Below are 15,389 nucleotides of genomic sequence, written 5' to 3'. Positions count from 1 at the left end.
CTTAATTATTCTGCTCTGATATTTGAACTGACCTTTGTGTGGTTGAAATAGAAACATTAGTTGTCTTGAAGATCAGTAATCAAATAGCATACCACAAGCAGACAAGAAAGGCATGATAAAGCACCGGTTTATCTATGTAATTTATCACATACCTCCCAAGTCCACACTGTGGACTATAAATATGTGATACAGAAAAAGCAAAGTTCATTTCTATTTCTAATAGGCCATGACCTTGGCCTCTTACCTTTTCTCCCTAGTCATTCCCATACCTTTATGATTCATGACTATGTATATCCAAAGCCTTAATTCTGTACTTCATTACTCTCCAATGACTCAGCTCTAATATTTTAACTAACCTTTATGTGCCTGAAGTAGAAACATTCGTTGTCTTGAAGATCTGTATCCAAATAGCCTACTGTGAGTGGGCAAGAGAGGTATTAAAGCATTCAAGTTCACACAGGTGAGAAGTTAATGAAGAATAGAAAAGTTAGGAGATCTATTATTCAGGAATGTCATTGTCAAGAAGATATTTCAAAACAGTTACTTCCTAACTATATTACTCTGTTTTAATCCCCTTAGTATGTTTGTACTACTGAAAGGAGCCACTAAGGAGCAGTCTTTTAAAATTGGTCAAGAGATTGCTGAAGCTGTTACTGCGACCAACCCTAAGCCAGTCAAACTGAAGTTTGAAAAGGTAAGAAAAAAAATCTGTTCTCATGCAACACTAATATTCTCATATGAACAACAGGATTTCTATTGTCAATCATATATATCACTAAACCTTTAAAAGCCTTTTAAAAATTATGTTCTGAAAAAAAAGAAAAAAATATATGTTCTTAACATAGTTTTTCTAAGCATTATTTCAGTGGTGCTTTTATGTAGACAAAAATCATATTATAGGACTAGAGCCTAATGTGGAAAAAAAAAAACCTCTACTGAGCACTGAACTATAATAATAGCTTAACCATTTATATAGCACCTTAAAATTTTACACAACACTAAGAAAAAAGTGGTACTTCCTGTTCTCAAGGACGATACAGTGTAGTAACAGATTGACATATGTGCAAGTGATTACTTTATAGGACAATATATGATAAGTGCCATGCAAGTGAGATAGATAAAAACAAAGTACAAACAGAGAAGGGGAATCACAAATCACAGCCAGCTGAGGTGATCAGGGAATACACCATAAAAGAGCTGGAAAGAGAGCTGGGCCATGAGGGGTGGCTAGAATTTCAGCAGCCTGAAATGGACTGAAATCATTCCTGCCCCTGCTTGGGAAAGGCCTGCAAGGCAAGAGGTATTATTCTAGGAAGAAGATAAGCTATGACTAAAGGCAAGAAAGCACTATCTGTTGGAGAAGAGCAAAGACTCCAAATTGGCTGTAGTTCCTGTAGAGGAAGAATGGGAGATAAGACTAGAAAAGTAACCAGTGGGGCAGCTAGGTGGCGCAGTGTATAGAACACCAACCCTGGATTCAGGAGGACCTGAGTTCAAATCCGGATTCAGACCCTTAACACTTACTAGCTATGTGACCCTGGGCAAGTCACTTAATCCTCATTGCCCTGAAAAAGAATGAAAACAAAAAAAGTAACCAGTTTGGGGCCAGATTGTGGGGAATAAGGAAGACCAGAGGGCCAGCCTAAGGAATTTACTTGTTGTCAGTAGGGAGCCATTAAAAATGAACTATTGATCAAGGGAGCGACATGTTCAAAACAGTGCATGAGGAAGACTATTATGATAATATCATGGATTAGAGTAAATGAACAGACAGGAGCTAGGGAAGCCAGTTAGGAGGTTAGGAGGTAATTACAATAATCCAGTAATCAAGTGATAAGAATCCGAACTGGGCTGATGGCAGCATAGTTAAAAAGAAAGGAATGAATGGAGAAGACATTGCTAAGGAAGAATCAGCAGAACATAGCAATTAATTAGATGTTAGGAGTGAAGAAGAGGGAGGAATCAAAGATTACTCTCAAGCTTTCAGCCAGATTAACTAGGATAATTCATAGAAATGGGGCAGTAATGATAGAGGAGCTATTTTAGAAGTTGGTGAGTTCAGTTTTTACATGTTGGGTTTAAAGTATAGGCCAGAAATATAGATGGAGATATTCAGCAAACTATTGTAAATCTAGACCTGTACATTAGAGGAGAAGCCAGGTCTGAAGCTAAAGATATGGGAATTATCCACCCAAAAAAAAAAAAGTGATATTTGAAGCCATAGAAGTGATTAAGATCTGTGGGGAAGAAAAAGTATGGAGAGATATAAGAGGCATAACCTTGAGACAACACTCACATTTGAGAGGCAGAAAGAGAGAAACAATGTATAGAAAGGTACACAGAAAAGATAATTTTTAAATGCAGGAAGACAAGAAGAATGTCAGGGAAGCCACAGGAGGAAACAGTTCAAATAAGGAGCTGATCAGCAATGCTAGATGCTGTAGAGAAGTCAAGAAGAATATGGTATAAGCAAAGCCAATTGAGTTTAACAATTAGGTGGGCTTTTGCTTTGAGAGAACAGTTTCAGTCTCATTAGAAGTTAGAATTCAAATTTCAAGGGGTCGAGGATAGATAGAGGCAACAAGTATGGAGTATTCTTTGGACAAGTTTGGTGAAAAGTATGGAGAGTTAGCACAGTAGCTTGAAGACAGTGTTAGAATTGAAGGGATAAGAGAAAGGAAGGAGTGGGGAATTTAGAGAACGCTATGCAAATTTGTAGGTAGAGATCTAGAGGGAGGAAAGGAGTGCAGGTGCTCAGGAGAGACAATACTTGATTCCGTAGGAAGCCAAAGAGAATTAGATCAGGAGCACAAGATGTAGGTGTTAGCCTTGGCAAAAAGGAGGGGTACATCTTTCTCTCTAACAGGAGGAAATTCATTCTAATACTTGGATTTTATCTTTAAAAAGTTTTGTTAACTGGCTCTCCCAAGTACCTCAAAATAATCATTGCCTTGAGGCACTCAGATGTATACGCCTATGACTGCAATCCACATTCTTAGATGTCTATTGGGTCATAGATTTAGAACTAGAAGGAACCTCAGAGATCATTTTGTCCAAGAATTTCCTTTTGCTTGCCAACAGTGTCACACAGCTACGAAATAGTTTTTTGATAAAACAGAAACATAATTTTTTAAACAGATGACTTTCAGTGGGAAGAGAATGGTGTAAGTAGGCATTTTGTTTTTCACTGCAGGTATATTTGCCCTGTGTCTTGCAAACCAAAAAGAGGTATGTGGGTTACATGTATGAAACACTGGATCAAAAGGACCCGGTATTTGATGCAAAAGGAATCGAGACAGTTAGAAGAGATTCTTGCCCTGCCGTTTCTAAGGTAAATACTGGATAGCTTCTCATCCTTTGAAGATGATGTGGCAGAGCAGATCGTGACATACACAGCTTGTTTGCCAAAGTCAAACCACCACTTCTGTTGTTCTTGGTCATAAGTAACAAAATATCCTAGATCACTGAATCATTCCATAGGTAATCCAAGTTTCATTTTAGCCACGAAGTCTCTGTTTTCTCCCATACCTCATCTTTTGACTAAAGCTGCTAAGAATAGCAAAACAACTCTCTATTTCACTGCCTTTCTATGGAAGGATTAAAGAATAGTAATATGTCTAAAAGCTTGCCAGAAAGGGGGAAAGAAAATAAAATAGGGGCATAAAACATTCTCAGTCCCCAAAAAATTGAGAGCTGATTGAATTTGCATTTCATTAGCAACTACAAATAAGATTTCTATACTGCAACGATTAAAACTTTACAAATTCCTCAACCATTTAAAAATCTTAATTTCTTTTGAGTATTTTTCCCCACCCCGCTTAGTCTCTAAATACTGCTTCTAAATCAAGTTAAATAATAGAATGCAATACTATTCACAAGGTTCATGAACACATGAAATGTGTACTGAATTGTAAACCATTTTTACTGGTTAGTGTGTGGAGATGAGATACAATTCAATAGCTTAGTAGAGATGAGTTGCTAGAAGATACCTTAAATATCAACATGCGAATGTCAGAGTTGTAAGGGATCTTGGAAATCCATCCAATCCAACCCCTTTATTTAAAACCATCATCCGTTCTTTCTCCTTTCTGGACACAGAACTGCATCTCAACCTTAACAAACCCATACTTTCTGTATATGTGCACATATTTTGAACAAATGAGCCCACATTTTTAATATTGACTGGCTCCAGGACTTCAGTAAGATGCAGAACCTTTCACTTGTACTGGTTGAAACTTAATCCAGGTCTGTGAATAAAGGCTAGTATTATCCAGTGAGCTATTGTTCTGTGTGAAATAAATTCAGTTTCCACCAAAGAGATGTCTAATTCAGAAGCCTTCACCATAGCACTAATTTGCTAAGACTGCTAAATGACCAGAGACTGAATAGGCAGTGGAATTGGATGTACTCCTTACCTACCTTTCTGTATCAGAGTAAAACCAGTACAAAGATGCAGAAACAAAGAATTACAAAATGGATGAAATCAAGTCTGACTTCTTATGTTGCCTCTTTTAGAAAAAACCATGGGTTGTTCAGTGTTCAGGATCTGATTCTGATCACGCTAAAATTTCTCACAGACATCCCGTTCCAGAATGATTTTTATAATGTGAGAATCATATTAATATTACAGGGGCCCCCTGCTGTGTGAGCATGAGACAGTGTGTGTGTGTGTGTGTGTGTGTGTGTGTGAGAATAGGCCCCCTGCTGTGTGAGTAGGTGACCACCCTCAACCAATCAGCTTGAAGCAGTGTGTAAGGCAGTGGGTTTGGGAAGTTGGTGGTTGGAACCTCATGGGGTTGGCAGCTCTGATTTTTCCTCGAGGGTAGGTTAGGTTTTCCTTGTTCTCTCTTTGTTAACCTCTGATATATTTTAATAATTGTTTAATACCTAAACTGTTAAACTGTTGTCCTAGTTAGCTTTCCCCACAGGGGACAGGTAGGGTGACCACACACATTTATTTTTACCCATCACAATAAGGAATTTTATGTTCATTTTCGTCATTTTGAAAATTCTAATAATTTTTAATACAGATAGTATGCATGGCAGATTAAGTAACCTGGCAATTTACTGAGGAATTGAAATTATAATTGATATATAGTGTATGAAGAATATAGCCTTACCTAAAAGTATGAAATGGTATCATAACATATTTATCTTCTTTTTAAGATACTTGAGCGTTCTATCAAGCTGCTATTTGAAACAAGAGATATAAGTCAAATTAAACAGTATGTTCAACGACAATGTATTAAGCTACTAGAAGGGAAGGCCAGCCTACAAGATGTTATCTTTGCAAAGGAATACAGAGGGAGTTTCTCTTACAAACCCGGAGCCTGTGTGCCAGCTCTTGAGCTTACAAGGTAATGATTGTACCTGTCAGGGGATGGAATAGCTACTACCATCTGTCTCCAAAGACAGTGTTCATATACCAGCTGAGTACAGTACCAGATATTTCTCACAGGCCCTAAATAAATCAGTAGAAATCCTGTCTAGAAGTTAGTGTTTCATAGCCAATATCAAAAGCCCTTCAAAGTACAAGCAGAAATATCTTCACACCTTTTCACCCCAGTCCCAAAAAAGGGGAATAGCTTCCCACTCTACCTATACATTCTCTTCCTTTATAAGGTCTGGGAAAGCATTGCATAGGTGGCTTCTTTATTTTGGGGGAAGGTGATAGTATCACCTTTTTTATGCCTGTGTAAACACATGACTGGTAAACAGTCGTGCTGAATTTGAATGGAAGTAATTTATAGGCTAATGTAGAATCTGTTTCTTTTATATGCTTCATAACAAAATAGTCTGACCATTTTTAAGCTTTCTCTGATGCATAGAATTCTCTACTAAGGCATTTGAGAAGGTTGCTTTGCTTTCTGAAATAAGAAGGAAAAAAAAGGTATCTGATATTTACATAGCATTTTAAGGTATACAAAACTTTTTAAAAATATCATATTTGAACAGGCCAAATTCTCTGCTGAGATTATCATTACGTTTATTGTATTTGGAACTTCCTAATGTAGTAATTATCCCTGACATTGACTAGCATGTTTTGAGCCAATTGATATTTCTTTTTTTTTTTTTTTTAGTGAGGTAATTGGGGTTAAGCGACTTGCCCAGAGTCACACAGCTAGTAAGTATTAAGTGTCTGAGGCCGGATTTGAACTCAGGTACTCCTGACTCCAGGGCCAGTGCTCTATCCACTGCACCATCTAACTGCCCCAATTGATATTTCTTAATAGAGATTTTTTTTTTTACAGGCACACATACTTTTCAACTGGAGGCGGGGGGGGGGGGGCAGCTAGGTGGTACAGTAGATAGAGTACCAGGCCTGAAGTCAGGAAGACTAATCATTCTGAGGTCAAATGTGGCCTCAGATATGTACTTGACAAATCGCTAAACCCTTTTTGCCTCAATTTCCTCATGAGCTGGAGAAGGAAATGGCAAACCACTCCAGTTTCTTTGTCAAGAAAATCCCAAATGGGGTCATGAAAAGTCAAACATAACTGAAACAACTAAACAACAAAATGCCTTTTAATAAACTCAAATAAAAAAAAAAATTAAGTACTTTCTGTAGCACAGAATGATACGTGATAAATGCAGAAGAGGACAGAAAAGTGTTGTGTGAAATCCTGAGGGGAAAAGTCACTGACAACTTCACTAAGAGATTTTTTCATGAAAGAAGTGGCTGGGATATAAAATCTAGAGTTGGAAGATATCTTAGGAAGCGTCTAGCCTAGCAGTTCTAAAACTCTTTGGTTTCAAGACCCATTAAGTCATTAAAATGACTAAGGATACCAAAAAGCTTTTGTCTATGTGATTATATCTACTGGTATTTACTATATTTGAAATTAAAACATCTTAGTAAGATTAGGAAAATAGTTTTCACCTGAAGGATTGCCAGGGATCCCTATACCACATGTTGAGAACCAATGATCACTTCCAGCCCTGTCATTTGACAAATGAGCAACCCGAAGATCCCAAGAGGATAAGTGTCATTGTCAAAACCAGAATTTGAACCAGACCTTCCAGTTTCAAGTCAGTGCTCTTTCCACTACATCACAGTTGGGTTTTAAAGAACATAGAGATGTTCAGGGCACTTTAGGATAAAAGGCATCTATTGTATTACAATTTGGCTGGAGCATATAGATTACCTAGAAGGAAATGTTATGAGATAAGGGATGGGTAAAATGAGCCCAAAGCCTGAGAGTGACATTCCTTGAATGTGAAGCAAAAGAATTTGAACATTATTCAATATGTAATATGAACTTATTGTAGGATTTTGAGTAAAGAAGTAACATGAATAATTTACGCATAAGAAGTAAACCCCAAAGGGTTAGGATACTGCCTGTTACCAGTAAAAACTAGCTAGTGCAAAGAAAATAACCCAAATTACTTCCAAGTTCATTGTGTAAATTCTTCAAACAGTTATGTTTCTGATTTGCAAGGTATCACCAGCAGAGGTTTGCATTTCTAGGATACCACAGCATCATGTTTTGCTGTAGTACACTTATTTAAATTCATTGCTTTTTGCAAGGCAAGTGTGTACATCTGTATATTCTTTTAAATAGGAAAATGCTTGCTCACGATCGACGCTCTGAGCCACGAGTGGGAGAACGAGTACCATATGTCATCGTGTATGGACTACCAGGGGTACCTCTTATCCAGTTGGTAAGACGGCCAGTTGAGGTCCTACAAGACTCCAGCCTGAGGCTGAATGCAACCTATTATATTACAAAACAGATCCTTCCACCCCTGGCAAGAATATTCTCACTTATTGGTATTGACGTCTTCAGTTGGTACCATGAGTTACCAAGGGTAAGTGTATCAGGTATTTTTTATATTATATTAGAAAAGGATTTCACTTTGAGCTCTTATAAATATGGAAGTGATATTTATCTGAAATTACAGGAAAAGGAAAAGCAGATAAGCATTTTACAAAATCTAGTTGTGGTAAAATATGAAAGTTTTTAACAGTCGGTTAGGATAAGTGAAAGACGCCAGTTTTTCAAGGACCACCCTTTTGGGGAGGAGATGAACAGTCTGCCTGCTGCGCATGTCAGACTGCCTGCCGGGTAGTCCGCCTGCTGCGCATGTCAGACTGCCTGCCAGGTACAGTGCGCCTGCTGCGCATGTCAGACTGCCTGCCGGGTTTTTTGGGACTTCCGGGGTGGAGAGAAGGAGAGTAGCCTTTTTTGCCGGCTTGGCGGGACGCCGGGCGGCGCGGCACAGACGGTCTGACTCACTCCAAAGGTGGCCTAAATCGGTTTGGTGAGTTTTTATAAGGAATATAGACTAAGCCTAGATTTAAGACGATTTGTACTGTATTTCTGTTTTCCTATCCTTCTAATCAACAACACCTTATATACAATAAAGGCTCTATCTAGAAAACCAGAAGCTTCTTCCATTTACTAGTCTGGGAGATGAGTTAAGGGAAGGGTTAAGTAGGGGAGATTTATGATCTAATATCCAATTTTAAATCTCACAGTTTGGCGACCCCGAAGGGACCTTAAGGACCCTCCCACCCTCCCTAGTTTGGCCATAAGCCGGCTAATTCGGTGGATTTTCCAAATACCCCCCCCCCCCCCCCCCCCCCCCCCGCGGACTTTCCCTTTGTCTAATCTCCCTTAAAGACTTTAAGCCTCTAAAAGTCTTGCTTTAAACAGAAAAGCCAGCCCAGTTTAAAGGGCAAGATGCTAGAATATTCTACCATCCCTTTGATTTTTCTCATCGGAATGTATTGGGACAGCATAACATCCCGACTTAGAGGAATAGTTTACTCAATGGTCCTTCATAACATTATTGGTTTTTTCCTCATTCAGGCAGCAAAAGGTTTTTTGTATAATAGTATACGTGAGAATCTTTGGGAAAATACGTTTAATATAAGTAGAAATTTTATGCCTGCAATTGAAATACCTTTTAATACCACATCCATAGTTCATACGACTAAGGATTTTATTTTTTTTTGTTGTTTTTTTTTTGTTTTTGTTATTATCATTGTTTTTGTTATTATCATTGTTATGATGTGGGGGAAACTCTCACATATGGAGAGAGACCTCAAAATGGCTGTTTCTACTAGAGATGATCCAAGTTCAGAATCAGATCAGCAGAAACTACTCCCTCTGCAGGAAGCTATAGAACATAGTAAGAAGGGAGTGCCAATTCAAGTCAGAAAATATAGCCCCTTTAGACCAAGTGACTTGAGCGCATGGAAATCAATCATCCCTAGTTTTGAGAAAAATCCAAACACTGTAATTTCACAGTTAAGGACTATATTTAATGCATATCAACCCAGTTGGGCTGATGTTACTTGCCTTTTGGAAACTTTACTGTCCCCAACTGAGATTACAGATATTATCTCAGCAGGAAATGCCCTTGTTGCGAAAGGTAAGGCCGATGTGGAATGGCCTCTAAAGGATCCAGAGTGGAATTATAATGATGATAGGGATTTCCAAAGATTAAAAGATGCTAGAGAAACACTTCTGAAGGGAATGGAATCTTGCTCTAGAAAACCGGAAAACTGGCAGAAATTTTTAAGCCTACCTCAGGAGGCTAATGAAAGACCAAACAGATTTTATGATAGACTTTGTGAGGCCGCTAGACAGTACACCAGATTGGATCCAGTAGATTTAAGAGATTCCTGTATCATTCTCAACACATTTGTTTATAATTCACTGCCAGAAATACGCAGATACTTTCTGAAACAATGTCCAGACTGGAGAAATCTCTCAGTAGATAGAATTAAGGAACTTGCAAATTATGTCTTTGACTCACGTGAGGAAGATCCAGATCACCCTAAACAGAGCATTCTGGCACCAGCGATTCCTAGTCAGCCATGTGGACACCGGAACAAGGACACTAAGGTGTGTTGTTACTGTCGTAAGGAGGGGCATGAATTGAGAGAATGTAGGACTTGGAGAAGAAATTCTAATTCTAATTACAGGCGAAATCAAAATAGAAATAGATCTTTTTGGAGGAATACAGAAAGGCAGTACCAGAATAATGGTAACCAAGACCCCCCTCAGAAGAGGACACAGGAATGATGGTGTCTTGGGGAGGAATGGAACATAGATAATGAAAGCCATATATTCCCAGATCCGGATTTTTTGAATGCACTTGTGCCAGTCCATTCACCTCCCCAGAGTAATGAACCACATGTCACCTTAAAAGTGGGGGAGACTTATTATGATTGTCTGCTAGACACAGGAGCCTCTAAATCAGTATTAGTAAGCAAACCAGATGCTGGGTGTAGACCTGTAGGATTTTTGAATGTAGTGGGAGTCTCAGGAAAGAGCCAGAGAGTGGCAAAATTGAATCCTCGCATGGTATCTATGGGGCCCTTAACAGTGGAACATTCATTTTTACTCATGCCTGATGCCCCTGTAAATTTATTAGGTCGTGATCTCCTTTGCAAGCTTAGAGCAACCATATCTTGTGCTCCAGATGGGGCTGTCTCCTTACAATTGCCAGAGGATACTGTTCATTTATTACCAATTTTACTTACAGAAGCTCAAGGAACAGCAGGGGAGGTATCCAAAATCCCCTCTGACATTCCTGAGTCTTTATGGGCCTCATCCCCTAATGAGGTGGGGCTCCTTAAGTCTGCCATGCCTGTTACCTTTAAAGTTAAGGGGGGACCACCCCCCTCCATTCCACAGTATCCATTGTCTAGGGAAGCAATAGAAGGGATCACCCCTATAATTGAGGCTTTGAAAAGCCAGGGTATTATTATTCCATGTCATCACTCTCCATGCAATACTCCCATTTTGCCAGTTAAAAAACCCAAGCCTGGGCCAGATGGTAAACCTGTTTATCGCTTTGTGCAAGATCTTAGAGCGATTAATAATTATGTTATTCCTAGACATTCTATAGTCGCAAATCCGGCTATGATAATTTCCTCAATTCCCTATGAATCTACATGTTTCACAGTGGTAGACCTTTGCTCTGCCTTTTTCTCCATACCAGTACATGAGGACTTCCAATATTTATTTGCTTTTACCTGGAAAAATAGACAGTGGACCTGGACTAGACTCCCACAGGGATTTGTAGACAGTATATGTCATTATACTCTGGGTATGGTTTGGAATTATTGTATATATCACTAATATATTCTCAGTTATGCAGCATAGCACACATTTTTACCATCATATTGTCTTTGGTGAAATTAATGAGATTTCAGAAATATGGAAACTTATCATTTCAGAGACTAACTTGCTGTGAACTCTGATGCAGGCCCTGGAGAGAATATATGTGCAACAAAAGGAGAGACAGGTATACATAAGTCCATGGTTTGCTTGTGATGGTGACTATGTAGAGCACAATTACTAGGCACAGTCCAGTATTCATCCTCTCTCCCTCCTAATTTAACCTAATTTAACTGAACTTACTTATCTTTTTATCTCACTCAGTTGAATTCACCTGTGGCCTAGCACAATCACTGGCTGTATCGGAACCATGAGATATGGTATGATAACCTTTCCATAACATTTTCAGGTGTCATGAACACATACTAAATTTGACTTTGATCCAGACACATGGTGGTAAAAAGTGTTACTGATTTCAAAATGCTATGCTAAGGTTTAGTAAAAAAAAAAAAAATACAGCAATTCAAACAGTTAAAGAAGAAATCCAGCTTTCCAGACCAGAGTCCAGAATCCAGAATCCAGACCAGAGTCCAGAATCCAGTTTTCCAGACCAGAATCCAGTTTCCTCCTGATGATATCTTACCACTTCAAGAAGACAAGAGAACTCAGAGACTTTATATGAACTGTTTTGCTTTATTAGCTTTTACTATCTCCTTTCTGTTATATACTATCTGTAACATGTACTCTCTGCAGAGGCTCTCCCTTTGCAAGACTAATGTCAAAGCGTCGGTTCATGAGGAAAGAAAAAAAATCGCCCCTCTGGACAAAACTTTCCTCTCTTCCTTTTCTGTATTGTTGTTCGCATATTATTAGTCAGCAAAAGTTATTATATTCTTTTTACTGTTCCATCAAGGAAACATTCCGTTTCTTGAGGAAGCAAAGGGGGGAAATGTGGTAAAATATGAAAGTTTTTAACAGTCGGTTAGGATAAGTGAAAGACGCCAGTTTTTCAAGGACCACCCTTTTGGGGAGGAGATGAACAGTCTGCCTGCTGCGCATGTCAGACTGCCTGCCGGGTAGTCCGCCTGCTGCGCATGTCAGACTGCCTGCCAGGTACAGTGCGCCTGCTGCGCATGTCAGACTGCCTGCCGGGTTTTTTGGGACTTCCGGGGTGGAGAGAAGGAGAGTAGCCTTTTTTGCCGGCTTGGCGGGACGCCGGGCGGCGCGGCACAGACGGTCTGACTCACTCCAAAGGTGGCCTAAATCGGTTTGGTGAGTTTTTATAAGGAATATAGACTAAGCCTAGATTTAAGACGATTTGTACTGTATTTCTGTTTTCCTATCCTTCTAATCAACAACACCTTATATACAATAAAGGCTCTATCTAGAAAACCAGAAGCTTCTTCCATTTACTAGTCTGGGAGATGAGTTAAGGGAAGGGTTAAGTAGGGGAGATTTATGATCTAATATCCAATTTTAAATCTCACATAGTACATTCTGATCACATAAATGAAAATACTGACATACCTGAGTTACTCAAAAAAGGAAAGTTGGAATTTTCTCCAAACCCCTTTTCAGGTTCTCCCAGGTTTCCTTGATGGCAGAAATGTTAGAATAAAACAGATTCACTGAATGGGTAATAGATGTAAGTATTGGATAGCTATACATAAAGTCTTCTTTTTTTTTTTTTTTTTTTTTGCGGGGCAATGGGGGTTAAGTGACTTGCCCAGGGTCACACAGCTAGTAAGTGTCAAGTGTCTGAAGCCGGATTTGAACTCAGGTACCTGAGTACCTGAGGGCCGGTGCTTTATCCACTGCGCCACCTAGCCGCCCCTCCATAAAGTCTTTAGCAATAGAAAATATGAATATCGTGTAAGGGCCAAATTTAATATGGAGAGAGTTAATTGGGTGGTTCCCTGTAATATTGGGAATCAGAAAATAATGAGGTACCTCTCGGTCCAAAGTTTCCTCTCTTCCAAACTGCCTTTTTTAGTTATTTTTCCCAGGCTAATAAGAAAGGAGATTAACAGCCTCTTTTCCACAAACAAATCAGGTTTTATTTAATGGGAATAAAATATACAACAAAGGTGAAGTTAATAAAGCCAGGGACAAGGGAATAGGGGAAGAGAAAAATGGATAAGCTCCCTGGCTCTAGCAAAGACTGACTCAATCCCCAAACTTGCTTCCAGCTTAGCTAATTCGAAGAACTGACCTTGTTTCTATTAACTCACCACCTGGGGTCCGTAGTTTCTATGGGAGTCAGCTGTGCAGTCTCTCTCCAGTCTGCTCAAAGAAGCTCACCAACAGGAAAGAGAGCGTTCCCCTGAGTGTTCCCTTTTCCTACTTTTTCTCTCCCTCCCCCAAAAGGGAGGTCCTTCAAGTTGCATGGCTGAGAGTGGTCCCCATGCTTGATGTCAGCAGTATATATATATATATATCACCCAAGACAGGACAGGTATGGCCTATATCTAATCATTCCCAAGTAGGTACTTAGTCAGTTTCTCATTCTCACCCAATTCAAACAATACTAAATCAGGTGGGACTCCTGGGTGGCTGCCAAATTCCATTATTTTATCACAATAGGAATGAGAAAATGCCTTTAAAATGGGCAAAATGTGTTGCATTCATTGTAAAGTATTGTGATGGAAAAGGATCACATGCAGCATAGTTTTTTAGAAAAGGAGACAACCTTAATCGGGGTACTCACAAGAATAATGAAATAAAAAAGTTGTTCATAGTAGTCCATTAATATAATACACAAGATGATTTTTCTTAGGACTATGGTGGGATTTGGTCCTCTTACCTAATGAATAAGATTATGTTAATTATTCCAAGTCATTTTGTTGGCGGGGGCTTGCAACCTGGTTCAGGGAGATGGCTCATCATGAATCTTGTAAAATAAAAATAAATTTATTAGGAGAGAAATATATGTCCAGGAAACACATGGTAACTGTCCTGATGGAGTAAGAGAAGACCTGGAAGATGGAAGAGGAAAGGCAGTGACTTGCCTGAGCTCTCCCCAAGACCCCTCCAAATACCTTCAAATAATGCCATAAAACAATTACTGGAGCAGCAAAACCCACAAAAGGACAGGGTGAAATCATTTTCTAGCCAAAGAAGGTCAGCAGGAAAGGTCTATTGTACCAGGGTGAGAGTAGAGTGCAGCGCAGGCCTCACCAGCACAGACCCAGCCCCAGGAAACCAGGAGCAGGCCTCAGAGCCTCTGAACCAGTGGTGGAATTCAGCCCACAGACGGTAAGGGAGTTGAACAGTTGGCCAGAAGGATATTATAGGGATCTTTTGCAGGACACAGAGGCAGGACTCCATTGTTTTGCGCATACTCAGATCCAGGTCAAAGCCTTGAGTGGTGGTCCCAGGTAGGGGAGGAGCACAAGCACACAAGAGCTTGCAGCCACAGTGGAACAGTTCTCTGTTCAAGTTTAGGACAGAAAAGTAGACCTGTGGTTGCTTACAGACTAGAACACAGGCCAGGAGAGTAGTAAACATACCTCTCCTTAAATCATAACACCTTGGAAGAACTAAAAACTTACAAATTCCTAGAAGTATTTCTGAAAACAGCTACACAAACCCCCTTAAGGTTGGGACATTGTACCCTGTATCCTGGAAGCCCCACTTTAACAAAGAGTTAAAAAGTCAAGAAATAGGCTGGGAAAATGAACGAATAGAAAAAAATATTCTGACCCTAGAAAGTTTCTATGGTGACAAGAAAGACTAAAATACACCCTCAGAAGATAACACAGTCAAAGCTCCTACATCCAAAGCTTCCAAGAAAAATATGAATTGGTCTCAGGCCATAGAAGTGCTCATAAAGAATTCTGAAAATAAAGTAAGAGAGTTGGAGGAAAAATGGAAAGAGAAATGAGAGTGATGCAAGAAAATCATGGGGGAAAATGTCAACAGCTTGGTAAAAAAGATACACAAAAAAAAAAATACTGAAGAAAATAAAACCTTAAAAAATAGACTAGGGCAGCTAGGTGGCACAGTGGATAAAGCACTGGCCTTGGATTCAGGAGGACCTGAGTTCAAATCCAGCTTCAGACACTTCACACTTACTAGCTGTGTGACCTTGGGCAAGTCACTTAACCCTCATTGTCCCGCAAAAAAACAAACCAAAAAATTTTAAATTAAAAAAAAAAAAAACAGACAAGGCCAAATGGTAAAAGATGTACAAAAAGCCAATGAGGAAAAGAATGTCTTGAAAAGCTGAATTGGCCAAATGGAAAAGGAGGAGCAAAAGCTCTCTAAAGAAAATAACTCCGTAAAAATTAGGATTGAGCAAATGGAAGCTAATGA

The 15,389-nt window shown here is 39.3% G+C and overlaps 1 protein-coding gene across 1 annotated transcript in view; it reads left to right on the top strand.

The window, feature by feature from the left end:
* The window catches only part of REV3L (REV3 like, DNA directed polymerase zeta catalytic subunit), a 259,154-nt gene that overhangs the window by 224,996 nt on the left and 18,769 nt on the right, over window positions 1-15,389 (top strand). Inside the window, 4 exon segments of the mRNA XM_044003468.1 lie at window positions 580-694; window positions 3,194-3,331; window positions 5,167-5,357; window positions 7,563-7,809. Coding sequence (XP_043859403.1) covers window positions 580-694; window positions 3,194-3,331; window positions 5,167-5,357; window positions 7,563-7,809 — 691 coding nt within the window.

The sequence above is a fragment of the Dromiciops gliroides genome, chromosome 4, assembly GCF_019393635.1.
Source record: "Dromiciops gliroides isolate mDroGli1 chromosome 4, mDroGli1.pri, whole genome shotgun sequence".
Classification (NCBI taxonomy): domain Eukaryota; kingdom Metazoa; phylum Chordata; class Mammalia; order Microbiotheria; family Microbiotheriidae; genus Dromiciops; species Dromiciops gliroides.
The sequence above is the reverse complement of the archived record's forward strand: the minus strand, read 5'-3'. Positions and strand labels throughout refer to the sequence as shown.